This window comes from Orussus abietinus, unplaced genomic scaffold (genome assembly GCF_000612105.2).
Source record: "Orussus abietinus isolate OABI.00-Male unplaced genomic scaffold, Oabi_2.0 scaffold67, whole genome shotgun sequence".
In the NCBI taxonomy this organism is placed as follows: Eukaryota; Metazoa; Arthropoda; class Insecta; order Hymenoptera; family Orussidae; genus Orussus; species Orussus abietinus.
Window position 1 is genome coordinate 77,136 of NW_019394243.1, and position 18,697 is coordinate 95,832.

The 18,697-nt window shown below is 41.9% G+C and overlaps 1 protein-coding gene across 9 annotated transcripts in view; it reads right to left on the reverse strand.

Annotated features, from left to right (window-relative positions):
• Nucleotides 1–18,697, reverse strand: part of LOC105695912 (obscurin) — a 78,508-nt gene that overhangs the window by 52,832 nt on the left and 6,979 nt on the right. For 6 of the 9 annotated variants that reach the window (XM_012417948.2, XM_012417946.2, XM_012417949.2 and 3 more), the window contains exons 1-2: nucleotides 5,432–12,152; nucleotides 4,395–4,507 (exon numbers count right to left, since the gene is read on the reverse strand). In XM_012417948.2, the coding sequence (XP_012273371.1) occupies nucleotides 4,395–4,507; nucleotides 5,432–10,039 (4,721 nt within the window). In that variant the 5' untranslated portion in view covers nucleotides 10,040–12,152. Of the gene's footprint in view, nucleotides 1–4,394; nucleotides 4,508–5,431; nucleotides 12,153–18,697 lie in introns of those variants that run through there. The other 3 variants (XM_012417955.2, XM_012417954.2, XM_012417944.2) reach the window with 2 other exon arrangements.

Sequence of the window (18,697 nt, forward strand, 5' to 3'; positions counted from 1 at the left end):
GAACAATTTGGTACGTGAATAATATTCTGAATTGCGAGAGCGATGCGTGTCCGATCGCGGTTTCTAACCCTAGTAGCATAAAATATTTCTCCTATACTTTCTATATACGTCTGAGTTTCGCGTCTCTATATATATATTTGGCGCGAAACTCTACCGAGTTTCTTAATATTTGACGAATATCGTAGATTTTGTAAATATTTACCAGACATTTGAAATATTTGCAAAACGTTTACTTTAGAATATTATCCCTATAATATTGATATAATACTAGCTCAGNTACAAGAAATCTTAAAAAATCTGTCGCTTGAGATATTTAGCAAAGAAATATTTAGAAATTATTCTTTGCTACTAGGGAAGCTTCTGGTCTAAAAGAAAACAGCACTCGGTGGCAGTCTTCGTTGCCAGACGAGAACGAAAGAATTCGCCGAAAAAAAGCGGAGTCGAGGGCCACCTCCCTCCTGTAGTATGTGGAGAAAGACTTTCGCCCGGCGCGAGTAGTGTTAAGGTCACTCACCCTTCTTTCTCATAAAACCATGAATATTACGTTTTGAGACGTAATAGCTTCGTACCCACAATTTTCTCCTGTCTCCCAAATTAAAAACAAGGTCCTTAAATACCTCCCTCAGGGGTGAGCGATCGGGGGTAGTTGCCCTAATATATTTTTTCAGGAAAATCCAAAAACACGTCGTATTTCCTTCGTGTTCATACGCAACATATATTTTTTTCACATTTTTAGACTTGAATTTAACCATTTTTTACATAAACGTTATCATATTTAGGGGTGGCTCCCCCCTTAATTTTTTTTCTTCATTGAGAAAATTATATTTTTCACTTTTCGTTGTGAGAAAGCTTTTCCAGGTGGATTGGTTAAAAAATATTATGTTCTTGTGGGTGAAACTGCCAAATCACCCCCTTGACATGCCTTACTTAGGATGGTGGTTTCACCCCCTTAAAGTGTTTAATGGCAGATAAAAAAAAATACGTATCCCTTAGTTTTTAGTCTACTATAACATATTATAAAAGAAATGAAATCGGAGAGATCGACCCGGGATACCTTCCTTGTAAGTCCTTTGAGGGTGAAACTGCCAAATCGTCCCTTGACATGCCTTACTTTGGATGGTGGTTTCACCCCCTTAAACTGTTTAATGGCAGATAAAAAAAAATACGTATCCCTTAGTTTTTAGTCTACTATAACATATTATAAAAGAAATGAAATCGGAGAGATCGACCCGGGATATCTTCCTTGTAAGTCCTTTGATCTGCTCCCCTGCATTTTTAAGTTGGTGCAAAGATTATTGCCCGCGTCCATCAATTAAGATTTTTTTCATTTTTAAGTTATTCGCTCGTTAAAGCCTATCACCCTCATTATTTTGAAGACGTTTTTGGTCGTATCCCATAGAGGACGGCGCGAATAATGTAAACGCAACGTCTGTCAGGACTGATGTGGGGCCGAAATAGATTTACTGGAAGCATAGCTCTACCCAACAGAGGGTGCACCGCAATTTAGTGCTGCGGTGTGCGAGAATGTCTACGAAAAACGTTGAAAAAGGGAACCGACCGAACCAAGAAGAAAAAAGGAAGTAACTGCAAGAGGTTGTACATTTTCGATTTTATGTATTGACCTCGCGATGTTTACGGTTTCGAGATTTATCGCACATAGAAAGATCTTGGATACGATTTTCCACCCAAAATATCGACTACATGGACAGCACCGGATATCCTATGGATACTTAAAAAATATTGAAAAAAACTGATATTCAATATTTGAAGAATATTTGTTAATAACCATACAATGTCTATAGAATATCATGTTCATATGGAAATAGTCATTTACTGAGATGAAACGAATATTTGTGGAACAGTGTATGAATGTTTCCGGGATATTCAATGAATATCGTGACGTTATTGATGAAAAAGCGACCAAAGCGGAGATGTTAACGAAAATTCGGTTGGCGTAAAAATACAGTCGTTAAAATTAACAAGCGAAAGTCGGACAGGGCAGCGATCCCCTTTTCTCGGCGAGACACCTTGATTGACTACCATGGCTCTCTTTTTCCTTCGCCTTGGTCCCTAGTTATTTTAGTACCGATCTATATACTAACTGGATAACTCATATCCTCCAAAATGGCGGGACGTTTTGAAGCGACCAAAGCCCTCTAATCATGAACGCAAAGTAATGGAGTATTTGCGCATGCATCAAAACACGTGTCATTCAGTTGTAGATAGGATAAGAGGTGTACAATTAATTGACTGGCAAAAATAATTCCCATTTTCATTCAAATACTTACGAGAAAAAAGATAACCAGTTTGTTTTAGCTCGCGAAACGACGGTTCAAAATGTTTGCACATGCGCCCCCGTTACTTATTTAGTATCGCTGCCCATATATAGTTGGCGCTGGGGTGCCTTGAATTCGTCCAAATTCTCTCCGTATAGAACAAACAGGTATCAACTATCCAGCTAGTACATAGATCAGTGCATTTTAGTCATTTCACTCCCTCAATTTTGAACCCGTGCTCTTCGGCCTCCTAATTTCTCGCAGGAGCGTTAAGGTGAAGTGAAACCCCCTCCAAATCAATCAATTCGAATACAACACTTTTTTTTAAGGGTATTAGACCAAACTAGGCGAGGAAGGGTATTAGGCAAAAAAGGCGAGTTTTACTTCGCTTTCTTTATAATTATTGTACGAAAACGACAGGGGGAGTATCCCATTTGGTACAATACCCAATATAATTCGACACAGCTGTCAATATAAAAACGAACGTCGGCAACGTAGGCATTTAGAAAAATCTTACTTATCGACGTCGATCAAGTTTCTCGACGTGTTTCACTTCACCTTAAGGCGAACTTACACGGTGCCAATAACTCGTACGAGTTACTAAAGCCGAGTATTACTCGTCTCGGGGAAACTGCCATTTCAGTCCTGGAGTAGAATACTCGCCCAAGGGCCAATGCGAGTCGAGGGAATAGAAAGCAATTCTATTTTCTGGCGCGAGTTGTAACCCACACCACGTGTTTCACTCTATCTTGTATACCAGACACGTGTAGATGCGTTTTTCGAGGGAGGCGGGCAAGTTCCAAGAGCAAATAGAAGCAGTTCTGTACAATTTTGGGTTGAATTTCGTCTTGAAATGGCCCAAAGGTGGACAAAAGGCCCCACGTTGACATTTGTTGAATTTTATAGAGGGAAAGAATGCCTCAAGAATTCGAGACTACAACAGGACAAGAATAGAGAATAGAATACAGCTCTTCACCCAACACGTTCAAATACTGTTTAATTATATTGTTCGTAAAATGTTTAAAATTGCCTCGCCCCTTCGACATTTTTGGGTTATAGCACGTGACTTTCTGCTTCCTACTATACCAGTACTAGAAGGCTGGGTAAACGCTCCTATCTCGTAAAGCACCCGCTTCCAGCACTCGGTTTTAGTGACTCGTACGAGTTACTGGCACCGTGTAAATTCGCCTTTACTTACTGCCGTTTCACCCGGTACGAAAGCGCACCTGCTTCGATCTTCTCCCGTCCCCTAATGAGCATCCGCGATTCGGGTGTTCCAAAAGCGCGGCCTTTGTCGCGATTTCGTGGAAACTCCACCACCGGCGATTCTATTTCGCACACTTGGACGAGTTCGATTAGAATCTGTACGTGCAGTCGCACAGGGAAAAGACCCACAGTTGGCTACCAACTCGAAACGGAAGAGCTCCATCAAATCATCCGTTGGCACCTTCTCGATGGCCAATTAAATTCTCCACGTGCGATTTCTTCGTTCCGATAATCCATCATCGTTCGTTCCGTGTTTTCACAACCCACGGTAGACAAACAGAATTATTTGCTAATGATACCGAACATAATTCACGAGTGGAAATTTACTTAAATACTGAGAAAAAATACGCGTATAGGAAAATCATTCCTTTCATACACTCTAAAAGCCTGTATTTTTCTGAGACAGGGTAAACTGATCCGTTTCTTACAAAATTTTTCAAGTACCATGTAAATGATATATCGAGGATGCTAAATAATGCTAGCTTTGGATGATTAGAAGGAACGTTTACCAGGCAGGACGACAAAAAATCACAATGTTTCCCTTGGTCTCCCAACATTTCCTAACCCAAATCAAGCAATCGTATTCACGAAATTTACGGTCTAAAGCAAGGTTGAAAATCCTGACAGAGTAGAAGTAGATCGCTCGTCATGTCAGCAGTGATAGACAGTCGGGTTATCCGCGGAAATATTATGCTCTATGGTGTGATATTTTTAGCAGCAACGCAAATAGCGCAGACGGAAATACATTGCACACTCTCCGTCGAGTCAACGATCTCGTTGGTTTCGGGATTTGCGCTCTTTTTCGAATTGCCTCATGCAAAATTGACTTAAGTAACATCGATCGTCTCTTACTTGTTGGATTCCTCGTGCTCAACGGCATCGACGATATCCCCGACGTTCAGGGAGACTCCGTTTTCACCCTCAGCCTTAAACTGCTCGAGGACGATGTACTGCTCCGAGGCGGCCTGCAAAATACGAATCGAATTATTCACACTTGTCCAAGCCTGATGAGAGCCCTTTCAGCGGTAATTAAGCTCGTGGCGTCAATGTCAAAATTCATAGACAGCCATGGAAAGCGTTCCTAAAGCTCTTCTAGATATCACGTTTCTCTCAGATAAATGGAAGACCTTCCAGCAGCGCCCGATGACGTTCAAGAGTGAGCGGAAGTTTCAACCACGGAGAGGACTTCCGGCTAATCGGATATTCCGACGCTTCGCACCTGAAGAGTGACCCGTTAAACCCGAAGCTTACAGTGCGCTGAATTCCTCTAGACGACGATCCAAAGCACTTTCAATAAGCGAGCTTTAAATAAATGTGCACTTAAGCGCAAGGCCCACGCTCCACTTGGACGAATTTGTTGCCTCCAAGTTGTGAGTCAAAAGGCACCACGTCTTTGATTCATCTCGTCAGAGGTTCTCGGAACTCCTTAACGGCTAGGGACGCTAATTTAATGTCGAGAAGGGCCGTTAAATTAATTTCGCACGTATGAAATGGAAAAAGAAACTATTTCAAAGACTTAGGAAAAATGTAGACTGAGAGTCTTTTTCGAAGAACTCATGCTTCTTGGATTACGTAGATGAAGCGATTGCAGCTTAATTTAGTTAAGGAAACTTCACCGAGTTCTATACGAGAAAGTAAAAGTAGGCGAATGCTTTTCGTGAGCTCGGCTCAATTTAAGATCCTAACGGATTAGAATGGCCCCCGAGCTGGGCATGGGTGACATTTCCGCGCTTGGCACGCGGCTTGAACTTTCGGGTGTCCTCTTTGTAGCACCGAAAGTTAGTGGTACCTACTCTTCGACGAGGAAAAGAGCATTGACTTTCCAAGCTCGGCAGCCGAAACTGGGCAATAAATAGGAAACTAAATGTAAAGAGGAAATCCGGCATTACCATGTCGACATTATTCTCTTGTAGGATGCTGCTGAGTCTTCTAAAGCTGGGGGTGTTTTCGCGACTGGCGGAGTACCCACCAGAGCGATCAGATTTCGACAAACTAATGCCATTGCTTTCGTGTTTGGTGCCATTTCCATTAGTTAGCCCATCTAAACTCGTTGCGGACACGGTTTCGGTCAAGGTGGACACCATCTCTGCGTCCATATCTTCTTCTCTCGCAACGGGACAGCAGTACATGGAAAACCGATGAGCCGTGGGTCTGTTGAGTCTTAGCGCAGAGAACACGTGAAGTGGTTCAAATCGTCTAATCCCATGCTCATCAAGAACAGTATATGCAACTTGACCAGTCAAAACAGCCCTGGAAGCCTCCCTAGGAACGACGGCCTGGACGCCCTCCTTCAGAATCATAAATATTGTGGAGGGCTTATGGCTCTTCCTCATGAGAAAGTCTTCAATTGCTAAGCTGTTCTCCGCATACAGCAAGGACATGGGAACGTCTACTGACGATTGCAGTGGGGGACCCTCTTCAGGGACTATCATTAAGGCCGCACTCTCTCGAACCAGAGTTCTGAGACGTGGATCTGTTCGAGCCAGTTCAGGGTCGCTACATAGTTCTCGAAGTGCTACCATACACTGAGGCCTCTCTTCGGCGAGCTGCCTCATGACTGTGAGCCTCTTCAGCACATCCAAAATGACCTTATCGCCGACCAAAGCTTTCGTAGACTTCTCGTCACTAATTACAGCCAGAAGACTAGTCGCAGTGTTGGACATCCCCAAGGCACGAGCGAGGCCAACGGCTTGGAGAAGCATCTCCCGGATCTTGGTCCCATCGTCGTTAAGCAACTCCTTGACCCGGATCTCGCTAGACTCCCGAACAGCTTGAACTATCGCTCTGTGAACTGTTTCTGCAGCCTCCTTTTCAGTAACCACTCCAGCTACCTCTTTAGAGACTTTCTGTAAAACTCTCGAGACCAATCCCGGGTCACCCTTAGAGACTGTCCTGAATGCAGAGGTGACTAAATCGCTGCCGTATTCCTCTTCAAGAACGGCGGATAGTCTCTCTATAACTATATCGTCTCTTAGTTGGATTCCACCTACGGTTGATTTGAGAATGTCCACCTTGTTTCCTGTAGCTTCTAATAAGTCCAGCATCGTTCCTTTGCACACTTCGCTGCGATTCTGAGGTACCAAAAGAATCTGCAGGACTTCGTCGACTGAGCGTTCGATGTCCATCGACCCTCTTCTTAGGAGGACGTTGAAGGCCTCGCAAATGGAGGAAAACATGAAGTCCTGCTTTTCGTTCTCGTTGTTCGTTGTTTGACTCGTTATGGTCAGCACTGCGGCAGTCACTGCTGATCTGATGGCGTCCTGCAACCAGTTTTCCTGATGGCCGTTTCTTTTTTCACCGTCACCACCCGTTGAAATAACACCATTTGTCGGGGATTTGGTTCCGTTAGACAGTTTCCCATTCTGATGTGACTGCTGCTGTTGCTGTTGCGAAACAATGTTTTTGGCAAGTTGAGCAACGGTGGACATAACCTGTGCCATCTTGACTGCTGAGCTACCGTGTAATCCCAGTTTTTCAGCTATCACCAAGGCGTGTTCCAATGCCACGGCCGTGGGATCGATATCTACATCAACAGCTGGTAAGTCAGTACAAAGCTGCCTGCCAATCGTCATTCCGGCTGCGGAAAGCTCCCTAAGCATCCGAGCATCAATGCTGGTTTCGCCGTGTAAACTCGATGTGACAGCGTTGTACCGCAAGTGTTGGGGTCTTAGAAGCCGAAGTTCTTCAGGAGTGACCTCGAAACCTTGAACGGAAAACTCCAGACCACCTTCCGGGGTGTCCATGAGGTCAGGTGCCACAAATCGAGGTCCTTCCTCCGTTTGAACAATCTGTCCAGGTACAAAAGTCACTCCAAGTTCTCCGGATTCGACCACTCTCCCAGGAACGAACCGTGGACCATCGGGAGTGTCCACTACCTGACCAGGAACGAATCTAGAGCCCTCGTCTTCTGTAGATATTACTTGACCGGGTATAAAAGTTGGACCTGCCTTGGTCTGAACTATCTGACCTGGGACAAACCTTGGTCCCTCTGCCGTTTCGATGGTCTGTCCTGGCACGAACTTTGGTCCTGATCGGGTTTCCACCATCTGCCCAGGAACGAACTTTGGGCCTTCGGCAGTTTCTACTACTTGGCCTGGAACAAATTGCTCACCTTTCTCGGTCATAACCACCTGACCGGGAAGAAAACCATCCTCGCTCATCACACCTGGGACGAATCTAGGCCCATCCTTGCCACCACGGACCAGCTGTCCTGGAACAATCTTCTTGCCCTCTGGAAACTTTTTCACGCTCGCCGGCACGAACTCTACACCTTTTTCTGTTTGCACCATATGACCAAAAATTTCCTGCTCGTGAGATAGTGACACGGCACTAGCTGTCTTAGGGTCCACAGGTACCCCCACTGGAGCAGCTTCCAGAAATGTGAGGTCCTCGAGATTCTTTGCTGCAACGAACTGGAACCCTTCATGGTATACAGTGGTCGACCCTGGAACGAACTTCGTCCCTTCTGGCGTTTTCATAATCTGGCCTTCGACAAATTTAGTGCCTTGAGGTGTTTGAACATTGGTACCAGGAACGAACTTTGGTCCTTCCTTGGTTTCTACGGTGATACCAGGAATGAAATGAGTTTCTCCGGTGTCTGTTGCAACGCTCTGGCCTGCAATGAACTTGGGACCTTCGGGAGTTAACATAGTTTGACCAGGAACAAACTTGGGTTCACCGGAAGGAGTTTTGAGAGACTGCCCAGGCATAAATTCCCAGTCGTTGTTTATCTGGATGCTTTCTCCTGGCACAAATACCTGCTCTCCGTGACTGTCCATCACGGTTTGTCCTGGCATGAACATCGCGCCTTTCGCTGTCATGACAGTTTGACCCGGAATGAACTCCTTCTCTACTATCTGGCCAGCCACGAACTTCGGGCCTTCTTTAGTCATCACGGTCTGCCCAGGTAAAAATTTGGCCCCTTCCGTGGTGTGCATGGTTTGCCCTTGAACAAATTGTGGTCCATCTTTTGTAAGGAGCGTCTGACCAGCAACAAAAATTGGAGTCTCGACTCCGTCTTCCTTGACTGTCAGGATCTGGCCTGGGATCAGCAATGGTCCATCTGGAGTATGAACCGTCAAACCTGGCACGAAGGTAGCTCCAATTGGTGTCTGCAAGGTTTGACCTGGGACAAAAACTGGGCCACTTGGAGTCTGAACTGTCTGACCAGAAACAAACCTTTGGGCGGACTTAATGTCCAACTTCAAACCCTTTAACCCATGAACGTCTGCCTTTACTCCCTTCTCTACATTCGTTACGATTTCTGGAATCTCATCTATTCTCGGTAGAGATTCCAGCGCTGGTTTTCCAGCCTCCAGGAACTTTGAATTTACATTAGCCGTTTCTTCAAGTTGCGATGATGACATTTTTTCTAGAGCAGCCTGAATATGAGGATGCGGCTGAGCATTTAAAGGAACAAAAGGCGGTACAACGGCGATGGTTTCCAGACCTCCAGTATCTTCAGATACTGGTACCATAATTTCTCCAGTTGCGGTCGTCTCTAGTTCAATAATTCTTGGAGAAATATTCACCGGTTCCGGCATTTTATCAACTAGCGGTTCTCCTTCAGTTCTAACAGCACCGCATTCGATATCGTTCCAATTGAATGTCTCAGTAAGCGGCTTGGCAAGATCATTCCAGTCCTCCGAAGACATCACTATATTGGCTGCCCTAGACCTGGCTCCCTCCAGATCGACTCGTTTCCAGACCAGTTTTCGTTCATCTCTGTTCTCCTCTTTGATACTGCGAAGCTTCAGTTGCTTGGATCTTCTGGACTCTTCTTCATCAGCGGCCCGTTCCTTCTCTTCGAAGATTTTCTTAGCATAATTCAAGCCCGCCTGCCGCTTCCTCTTCCGTTTCTTGGCTTCAGTCTCCAGCCTCTCGCGCTCTTTGAGCACATCTTCACGAGGACCCAAGCCGTCGTACAGGTCATCAAAATTGTCCAAGTCCCTAAAGTCAACCGAGACGTTTTTTCCCTGCTTCAAGCGCAAAAGAACGGTGTCGCAATCTCGCGACAGCATCACGTCCCGAACATCCCCATCTCTGACTGCAGCTTCCAGTTTGGCTGGAAACACCAAACTGCATCTTCTCTCCTCTACCGTGTAGACGAACTTAGAGTTCTCCTCTTCAATGGATGGTTGTTTCGTGTCAAGAAGATCCCTAAGTGCCTTTTGTTGTTCTCCATCGCCCTCTAATATGGGGAACACGTAGCGATAGTCCTTCAATACTACATGTTTTTTCTTTTCCCCCAAAATCAGTCCAGCCGTGTAATGATGAGGATTTAATCCAGCTGCAGCGTTGGTGATCTTGCATTTTGATTTATCGTGGGTATGCACTCCCAGAAGAACAGGGATGTAGTGATGCGTAGGTAGTCCATAGGACTTCCCAGTGATGCGGCAGAACCGCTTAGCATCAGCAGGACTGATCGGCGGCAGAAGCGGGAAATAGTTGGGCTTGGGAAGACCCCTGCTCCTCCCCGTGATCCTGCAGAAGGACATGGTCTTAATTTAGCTCTTCAGGGTCTACTGGACATCAGGCACATCTACGAAACGTCACGAACGCCCGCCATATGATGTCAATGTTGTGTCCATCTGGACTCATTTTCATCGGAATCATTCACCTCGTTTCTTTCTAGATCCCTCAAATCCGTTCCTTGAGGGATGACTTCTTATCAAGTTAACAGATAATGGTCTGTCACTCAAATCCAGTTGATCCTGCCTTGCAACCAACGTGGTTCAGGCTCATATCTTCTAAAAATTGTTATTCCAAGAACCTCCAACTTCAAAAAGGATTCAATCGCTTATTTCTTTGATAATTCTGGCGCGAGCTAATTCTACTCGCACAGATCCTGTGCTCCTAGAGTAGCCATGTCTTTCTGATCCATTTCACCCCCGATGGTGCTCGTCGCGATCGCACCCCAAGAGAATCGGCTATTTGAAAAATAATGCGTGGGACGTGTTTCGTGGAAACTGGGGTATTTCGGCGCTGATCTACACCTTGTCCTGCCGAGGAAGATGAAGCTTCGGACACCCGGGGCTGCGGATTGCTCCTCGAGGAGCGCAGAAGCTGCGTAAAATTTCAGATAAATTGCTTCAGAGACGGGCAGTTATTTTTGTTTTCCCCGACCAGCTTGCAAATGCCGCTGGAAGAGTTTCCGTGGCCGCTGGTAGTCGGCCAATTCGCGAACCGGTGACACGTGCGGAAAAATCTTCTTTTTATTCTTCTTCTGCGCCGAAGACGTTCTCGAGGCCCGGCTCAGAAGTGCCGGCCTCTCTTGCAGAACATCTCTTGCATTCCACGTGTCACTTTCAGATCTTTCTCGAAACTTGACCGGGAACGAATCTTCATCGTTGCCGTTTCATCTCAATCGAAAAATATTATTCAGTCCCATAGGAAAAAATTGACAAACTTATAGTTTCCAGCAATCTATGCTGATAATTACCTTTTAAAAATTGCCAGACAACTTATTCAATTTTGATATAATATTCCAGGTTTCTAGCGGTCCGTTTTCGGTACAAAGGAACCTCGAACAAAACCTTCGAGATCATGAAACATAATTTGGTACGTTTTTTAATTTGCATTAGCCAAAAGAAATGGTTATATAAATAACGATTCAGGTCTATGTGAACGTTCTGCTTAACAATTGTAGCTTGAACTTCTTTTTGATCGTGAGGAATCAATTCTTGAGAAATTCTTCAGCCAACAAGGATGTTCATTGTTCGAAACTTCTTATCAACTGTTGCTATCAGCCATCTTTTCCAGTGTCTTTGGGTCATCGAGAGATATTTCAGGAGAACCGTGGGAACCGTAGGAAAATTATAGCAACCATTACATTGACTAAATTGTCTTCCACTCTCTATTAGTCAAGGAAATTCAATGTTCCACATAAAGAAACATGGTAATTTTCCCTCTTATTAATACTTGATAATTATTGATACTCCTTAACGATCAAAATAAATCCTCGAGAATAAAATGACTTCACCGTTGTTTATATTAATCTGTTTACTTCTTCTGTATAGGTAAGAAAATCCCACCAGTCGCAATGGAACCGTGTACTGCAAATCAATTGTTCATCCATTTAATTTCATCCGTTTCAACTGAATTAAATCATTTTACCCGCATTTCACTCACTGACTCCGTACACCATTTCGTTCTCCCGGGTCATTCAATTATTCCTCGAACTGTGCAAGTTCTCAGTTCCTCTCGAAAGAAACTTTTCCCTTCTCGATAGCCAAACTTTCAACATCATTGGCACCCCACTGGTAGATGATTCCTCCAACGTTTTATAAACAAATCCTCTTTTGCGTGCTGAGACATCTCTGCGTCGATGTGGTCGATGACGATTTCATCGCACCCCCGTCGTTGAGATTAAAATATCGATTCGGAATATCTTATTTTCCTCAAAAGAAAAAATTCCACGTTCGTTGAGCTCCTCCACCTCCCGCCGAAAGTGTCGAAATTCGACCGTCCAGCCTTGAGAAATTCGTCGAATTTCGAGGAGTCGAATTCAGATGTCGAATATTTTCGGGAAAGGTGCTCTATCGTAAGAGATAATGCACGCTCCCATCGGCTTACATGTGGTTCGAAAAGTGTATTACGATACGCGGCGAACGCCAGACTACTAGATGTACGAAGTGGCTAAGAGCCGTTTGCGTGGTGAGTCTCACTCCCCTCGACCAGAAATAGCTACCCTTCTTACTTCTCCAATACTTGCGGGAAACGTAGTATGGACTCGACTCGGTGACGTACCGAGGAGCTCTCCAATGAACCTACGGATACTCTTTCAATGAATTTTTACTCGACTTGGATAAGATTGACGAGATTTACGTTTGACCGATCTCTCCCACTTGTGGAAATTCATCGTTTCCTATCTCCATACGAATAATCTTCCAATGCTTTTTCCTTCCTTCCTAAATTCAATTTCACGTAGGGTTCGTCATTTCTGAGCTCGCCTGTTGATTTGTTGAACTTTCTGTCTCAGGGTTTTTAAGGTGATGTGAAAGTGGAGTCAATGAGTTCCCGTTCATGAAACTTTTCTCCAAACTGAGTACACGGAATGCATTAAAATTTTACAATATAAATATGGAGGGTATGATTAAGGTCCTGAAACTCTACATTTTCAATTCTAAGCCTCCAAGAAGCGTGAAACATCGAAAACGTACACGGACCACGCCATGTTGGCTCTAGTCCATAAGTAAATAAATTTTGGACCAAAAATGAAATTTCATGAGTTTCAGGACCTACTTTACGGCCTCCGTATTTACGTGGTAAAATTTGAAACGAATCGGTACCCCCAATTCGGAGAATACTTTTCCCAACAATTTCATTTCTTAAATATATATAGGCTGACTCATATCACCTTAATGAGAGGAATTGTGAATCGAGATTTTCCTTTTTTGGAGCAATGGAATTAGCATGGGTTTAATGAGAGAAATGTGACGAATAAAGATATAAAACGTTTGTCCTAGTTTAATTTATATTTTGAATTTAATTTCGCATAAGTGTTTATATATGTACAAGTAGCACGATATATATGCTTTCGGATATTATGGGAAAATCTTGCACCGCAAGGCCAACCGTTGCTGGCATCAGCTTTCAATTTTATAAGACATTAATTCTGAAGTTTATGGTTTCGTAAACTCGAAAGTTTGCGCCAACGTTGATCCTTTGAACCGAAGTTCAAAGGGTTTCATTTCGGACATTTGTTAAAATTAAAAGTTATTCCCCCGATATAATCCTTCGGCGTAAGAAAACTTATAAAAACGATCGAAAGAATAATTTTTTTTTCGCGAACAAACGTAGCATCCGTTACACACCGAACGGACAATTTTCTTTACATAGCGTTCAGGAATACTTTTTAAAACGACCTCCTTAAAATTTCAAACATTCTTAGAAACTCTTTAAGTAGTACCATTGTGAACGTCGAAAAAATTCCACATTTTTGACGCAAAAGTATGAGTTAAAATTAATATCTTACCATAATTGAGCTACGGGCGATAGCTATGTGTTTACTGAATATAATGCTAAAATTTGAACCTGATCGGTTCAGCCGTTTTTGAGAAATCACCTGCTCCAGGTGAAAACAATTTGTTTTTAACTACTTTACGTTTGTAATAATAAAAAAATAAATATATATTTTTTACTGAAAAGAAGAATTGTCCTGCATTCTATTACATTAGACCTTTCATGGAAAAAATAGTTCGTGTCATTACATACAATACTTTTTGAGAAAAAAAATGGTAAAAAATGGGTCATTTTGTCAACGTGCACAGTGGTATAGCTCCTTAATTATGGTATTACTTGCAAAGAACACAGAATAAAGGAATGGAGGAAACCCTTTTAGATGTTATTCATTTCCAAAGAATAACATCTCCCCTAGTAGCATAGAATAATTTCTAAATATTTGTTTATAATCTTTGCTAAATATCTCAAGCGACAGATTTTTTAAGATTTCTTGTAGATTTCATTCGAAGATATCTGAAATATTCGTTGAAAATCTCAATGACATATTTAGTTTCAATAATTTATAAACATATAATAAAAATACATTTTTTTTACTTCACGACTATTATCGGACACTTCATTTGGTATCAAGAAACACAAGAAATTTTTCTAATATTTTCGTTCCGCTATTTCATTACGGGAGCAAAACGTGTGATTTAGATTTTAAATATTTTTAAAACGTTTATAATGTATTCGGCAGATAATATTTAAAAAATACTTGTATTAAAATGAAACGAAATGTTTTGTATATCTGGTAGAAAAACATTATGTAAACACATGGAGCTACTTTTATATAAATATTATAGGGATAATATTCTAAAGTAAACGTTTGGCAAATATTTCAAATGTCTGGTAAATATTTACAAAATGTAGGATATTCGTTAAATGTATAGAAAATATAGGAGAAATATTTTATGCTACTAGGGTCGAAGGAAAAAGATGCAGGGATTTACCCGCTTATAAACCGCGCGCTCCACAAATGGCTGAAGGCAAAGGAAAACTCTGGAGATTCGGAAGGTCTTCGACCTGCAAGGCGCATTGCTTCGACCAATGCCGTAAAACGATCGGCGAAGATTAATTTTAGCTTCTCGCGATCCAGATTCCTCGAAGGATACATACGAGCGACGTCCAAAGTTGCACGTCATTCGCGAAAGACCAGTCTTCGAAGATTTAGCGAATTCGTTGCGACTAAGACGTATTGGCGAACTTCTGACTCTCAACGCTAGCTAGATTTTCCTGCTAAGCTAAGCCCAGGGTTGGGTAATTCCCCATTTTTCTAGCTTTCTCACGTATATTAAGTAACAAAGAGTTTACCGGAGAAAATCGCAGAAAACCAGTAAATTACGTTTCCAATATGAAGAATGCCGCACACGGACGACACATGGCTTTTGCTAGGTTATGAACGTCTTTTAACGTAGAAAAGCAGTAAATTACGTTTCTAATATGAAGGATACCGCAGATGTGCAATATACGTCATCCGCTAAAGTATAAATGTCTTTTAGCACACACGTAAACACGTAATACTTTTATAGAATAATAAATTGATTTGGCGCTTACGTTTAAAATTGTTTTCAATTTTACGTTTCCAATATGGCGGATGTCGCAGATGCACGATATATTTATTAGTGAGGTTAACGTCTTTTGGGGCGCATATAAACACGTAAAAATTGTTAAGAAATAATTATTTTCGCGTTTGTTTTCATATTCTTTCGACTTAACCCTGTTTAATATCAAATTTCTAATTGGATTTGTTATTTTCTATTCAAAAAGAGAAGGGCGTAATGTACCTTGCAATTGCGTAGAAAACTAGGGACGTATTATACATTGTAATATACACGTAGAAAACCATGTATGTCACATGACGTATTATACTTAGTCAACCCTGGTTAAGACTGATCGGTTTGCAACGGCAAATTCACCGCTTTTATTCACACTTCGTACATTGTCGCCTTTAATGTGACATTCTGCTCACGAGGAAGCATTAACGATTTTATAGGTTATGAACCGTTGCCAGCCCAGGGAAATAATTGAAAAAGCGGCGGAAATAAAGATCACAATGCAACTACATTGTGACAATATTGCTCTCTAAATCAATCCTTAGCTGTTTCTCTAATCTGTGATATAAAGAGTCATTTTAAATGATTCGCTGCCGACCAGCAAAACGGAAATAGGTAGAAACGCGAATGAAGCACAAAGAACGCCGAAAACCGAAGCTACGCGGAAAATGCGATAAAACAAACGTCGTCTTTCATCTCGGCGTGACATTTTGCCAAACACGTGGGAAGTGCATAAGACCAGGAAAACGTTCGTCACATAACACAACTCGTGTCCGATGACAATAGACGGACATTCGTCACTTTTCAGCGCTGTGTTTATAATTTACCGAAAACCATTGCAGCAACGTTTATTTACAAACCGAGAAAGTTAGACTTCTGCTTTGACTTTTGTTTTGGTGCAGAAACGCACGCGAAAGACAATGCAATCTTCCCAAGGACCTCTAATCAGCTGACATAAAATAACAAAATTGTTAATAGAAAGAACAATCAGGAAGGAATTTCCCATATTTTGGAAATGCTTATTGTTAGAAAATTTCGAGCTGGCAAAAACTCTTGGCCTTACAATATATGGACGACTCATTTCCAATGCTTGAATATGGTTCTGACTGGTCTATGTCATATTCTGACACCCTGGTCTATGTACTAACTGGATAGCTGCTACCAGGGTTGGGTAGGTATAATACGTCATGTAATATATAATACGTGGTTTTCATCGCGTACATTACAACGTATAATACTTTCCTAACTTTCTACGTGAGCGTGAAGTACATTACACCCTTCTATTTCTAAATAGAAAATAATGAATCCAATCAGAAATTTGATATTAAACTGGCTTAAGTCGAAAGAATTTTAAACACCAGCGCCAAATTAATTATTCTTTCGAAATGTTTACGTGTTTACACATGCGCTAAAAGATATTTTGGGCTACTAGGGTATGTGCCCATGACCAGAGGGATTTGGTTGCTTCAAACGGCTTTCAACGGCATTTTGTGGGATATCATCTATGCGGTGCCACCGAAACGGTTGACGGAAAAATTCAAGCGACCCAAGCGAAGTGAAATATTAAAAAATGCACATCTCTGTATTAAATGAATCGGTTTCGTTCATAGCTTAAAAAATGCAGAAAAACCGTCCACTCTCGATGGCCTCGTTAAAGTTGACTTTACTCATTCAAGAAGTTCAAAAAACATCATTCATTGTCCAATTTGACACGCCAGGCTGAACATCGCAGATAATGACTAGGTCTGAGTTTCTTAATCCAGTTAGTAAGTATATGGATCAGTGGTCTGACACTACGGTGAAAGAATGAGAACAGTCACGATCGGTTCTACGCCTGTCTACGCAACATGACGGTGCAGTGAAGTATTTTGCACAAGTGTATGTCTACGTTGCTGTCAACCAACTGTCAACAACTTACTGGGAATTTGATCTGCGAAGACAGGGGTAGACGCAATCGTGACTGTTCTCGTTCTCTCCCCATTTTGTCCGCGAAGGACTCCATATATTGTACGTCAATGCAAAAACGGATTATAATCTGGAGTGAAGCGAGACAACTGGTAGACTTCGGTTTGATTATTGTGCTTTGCATTAGATGAACAAACTAATATTGGCGTCTATTTATTATTACTCCACACCTGAAGTTTACGCCTATACGCGAATGAGTCTCTTCGAAGAAAAACTAAGCGCTGAGTCAACCAAGGAGCTTATTTCTCGGGAAATCCAATGAACGAGGATTCAATGATTCTGAAATCCACGTGCACGTTTGGATGCACAGAAGTCGTCTTCTTTTTGGGCAACTGGGATCCCTGCATTAAATCATAAAAAAAATAAGAAAACATGGAAGGAATAATTTGGTTCCAGTTACTACAGCGACATGGTTAAAATGTTCTAGTAATTTATACCACACAGATAGTGATACTGACCTTCTTTACTTACAATGCTCCATGCAGATTGGCGGATATAGCAATCCGTTTTATATTCTACATTTCATATTTCATATTCCCCTTAATACGCGGAAAAAAAAAGAATGTTCAGGAAAATCACAATTGTGGTAACTATAACCTTATTGCAAGGCAGCATATGGGACAACCTTGATAAGAGGTTGTAATAACCAGCGTAACTCTAGTAAAAAGAACATAGGAAGGGTTACTTCACCATTTAGTCAATGTAACAACAAGGAACGAGTTGTTCCAACATTGGGCATAGTTATGAATGTTCATTTAAAAATTTACCGTCAACATAAAAAATTTGATTTTTATGATTACATACTTTATTCTTATGTTTTCGTCAACGTTTTCATACGTTCCTAACTTAAGTAGTAAAATATCATTTGATGCTTAAAAGAGTGGTTTCTCTATTATCGCTTCTTCCCTTTTCCCCGTTCTTCGGAATGGGATAAGGTCATTGTAACAAACGTAAATAATAGTAACGTGTATTGTAACGTAAATCTGACCATATGGCGGTCTTGTCGAAACTAATGGAGCCAAACAATTGTTTCTGCAATCACAAGTAAGTTTAGAATAACCTTGCAACGTGTAAAATCTTACTATAATTGTGGTTACAGCTCCCAAATAAACTTTCTATTTTATGTGCTTATTACAACCTCTTCACATACTTAATATCACCATTCCGAACGTTGATCACTCCTGCACCATTTAAGCGCAGCGCCAGGATAGCGTACCCATTGACGAGGTTATGTCTATCATTCCACGTGGTCAGTTTCACCATTTGCGTGGTTTCACTTCCCATAGTATTTTAACCATGTCGCTATAGTAATTGTAATGAAATAATTTTTGTCCGTGTATATAATTGCAAATTTTTTACCAATGTAGGGGAAAACTCTCGAATTAATCGAATAAATCGGTCAACGTGCTTTCGTTGATTTGTCAGGCTAATAGTTTTATACTACTACGATACAAAGAACGTTTATTGGCACGCTCCTGCGATTTTGACGGACTGCCAAAGTCTACAATTCGAGCGAGGAACCTTAATCTCTCAGCGCCACGCCTGATTCACGATTCTTCGATAAAGCCGATGAGTCCATTGGCCGAATCATCCGTTTGCGAAAATTCTGCAGACCGTATCCAAGAATATACG